The sequence below is a fragment of the Drosophila takahashii genome, chromosome 2R, assembly GCF_030179915.1.
Source record: "Drosophila takahashii strain IR98-3 E-12201 chromosome 2R, DtakHiC1v2, whole genome shotgun sequence".
Taxonomy (NCBI): domain Eukaryota; kingdom Metazoa; phylum Arthropoda; class Insecta; order Diptera; family Drosophilidae; genus Drosophila; species Drosophila takahashii.
The window spans coordinates 14,332,872-14,334,308 of NC_091679.1; the positions used below are offsets into that span (position 1 = coordinate 14,332,872).

The window sequence follows — 1,437 nt, forward strand, 5'->3', positions numbered from 1 at the left end:
TAAACTCTTCTAGAGCCATTATATGAGTTTCAAAGCTACAATAGTGGTTCTCGCGAGTGCGAGGGAGCGAAAGCTCTTTTTAATACGAGAGGGAAAGTTCGACTTCATGAGATCTTAGGTACTAATTGTTACATTCTTTTACAAAAGTAAATCGCCACCGAATTGACTGAACATCGGCCGCGTTGACAGCATTAACATACAAATGCTTCAACTAATAGGAATAGGTGCAAGGCGGTGAATGGAGCGTTTATATAGACCCGATTTGGTTTTGACTATAGCCAAGCGAGCCTTCCCATCATGTCCTGGAACGACCTCTACGACTATGCCCATTATCCACAGCTGGGGGGAACGTTGTCTACGTGGATTGCCACCACTGTTCCGATCTGAAGATTGTCCACGCCTTTGGTCCATTTCCCTCGCTGCTGTAGGCTCAAAAGATAGTCCCTCGACCAGTCGCTCCAAAACCGCTGTTTGATTGCTGAGACTAGCTGCCATGGGCAGCGTTGCTAGCGTTGTGCCTACTAGCAGATGAGCTGGCGTGACAACCTCTCCCTCGTTGGGACTGCCACTGTCTACGATGAGCGGCCTCGAATTTAGGACCACTTCCACTATGACGGTATGGAGTTCGTCCTCCTTCAGAATAGCTCTACCCATGGCTCTGAGAAGAAGATGCTTGGCCGATTTTACGGCCATCTCCCAAAGGCCGCCTATATGTGGCGCTCTGGGAGGGATGAATTCGATGGTGAATCGGTGGGCCGCAGCATACGACATGATGCTCTGGTCGTTGGTGTCGACAGGTTCCAAAAGTTCCTTCAGGATTCGAGCAGCTCCCACAAAATTCGTGGCGTTGTCGCAATAAAGTTTGACAACAGGACCACGACGACCCACAAACCTGGATAAGCATAAAATAAATGTATTAGACGTCAAATCTTTCACAATTTCCAAATGTACAGCCTTGGAAGCAAAGCAGACAAACACTGCTATGTACATCTTGATTGGCTGCTTTCCCCGAATTCCAAGTGAGACTTTAACAGGCCCAAAGAGATCCACTCCGCTTACTTCAAAGGGTCTATTTCCATGCAATCGATCTCTTGGTAAATTACCCATTATCTGTGATAGAAGTTTTGGTTTATAGTGAAAACAATGAACGCACTGCCGTACAATGTTACTGCACTCGCGACGTGCGTTAATAAGCCAAATCACTTGTCTGAGAAGCCCAACCAACGACCGTGGACCCCCGTGACAGTTGGTTCTATGTAAGTGTCTCAAGTATAGGGTGTGACCCTGTATAATTTGCAATTTTTAGGCATTAACAAGGAAAATTTAGAACTGTGAGCAAGGGGAGCATGTAGAAGACGACCACCTACTCGCAACAAAAAATATGACGACGTTCCAGACTGTTCAACTGATAGAAAAGGATTTAATTTTTGAATTCCA

General features: G+C 46.1%; 1 protein-coding gene across 1 annotated transcript; it reads right to left on the reverse strand.

Annotated features, from left to right (window-relative positions):
* Window positions 1-207: 207 nt before the first annotated feature.
* LOC123002448 (uncharacterized) lies at window positions 208-1,107 on the reverse strand. The gene is made up of 2 exons (XM_070212015.1): window positions 977-1,107; window positions 208-892 (listed from the first exon to the last, which is right to left on the reverse strand). Exons 1-2 carry the CDS (start codon window positions 1,105-1,107, stop codon window positions 208-210), a joined length of 816 nt encoding a protein of 271 aa, XP_070068116.1.
* Window positions 1,108-1,437: the final 330 nt, after the last annotated feature.

What these genes read in the sequence shown, in the direction of transcription:
- LOC123002448 (XM_070212015.1), bottom strand. Translation starts at nt 1,107, where the DNA reads ATGGGTAATTTACCAAGAGATCGATTGCATGGAAATAGACCCTTTGAA. An exon ending in ATCAAGATGTACATAGCAGT is followed by an intron (nt 893 to 976) that starts GTTTGTCTGCTT and finishes ATGCTTATCCAG; the next exon opens with GTTTGTGGGTCGTCGTGGTC.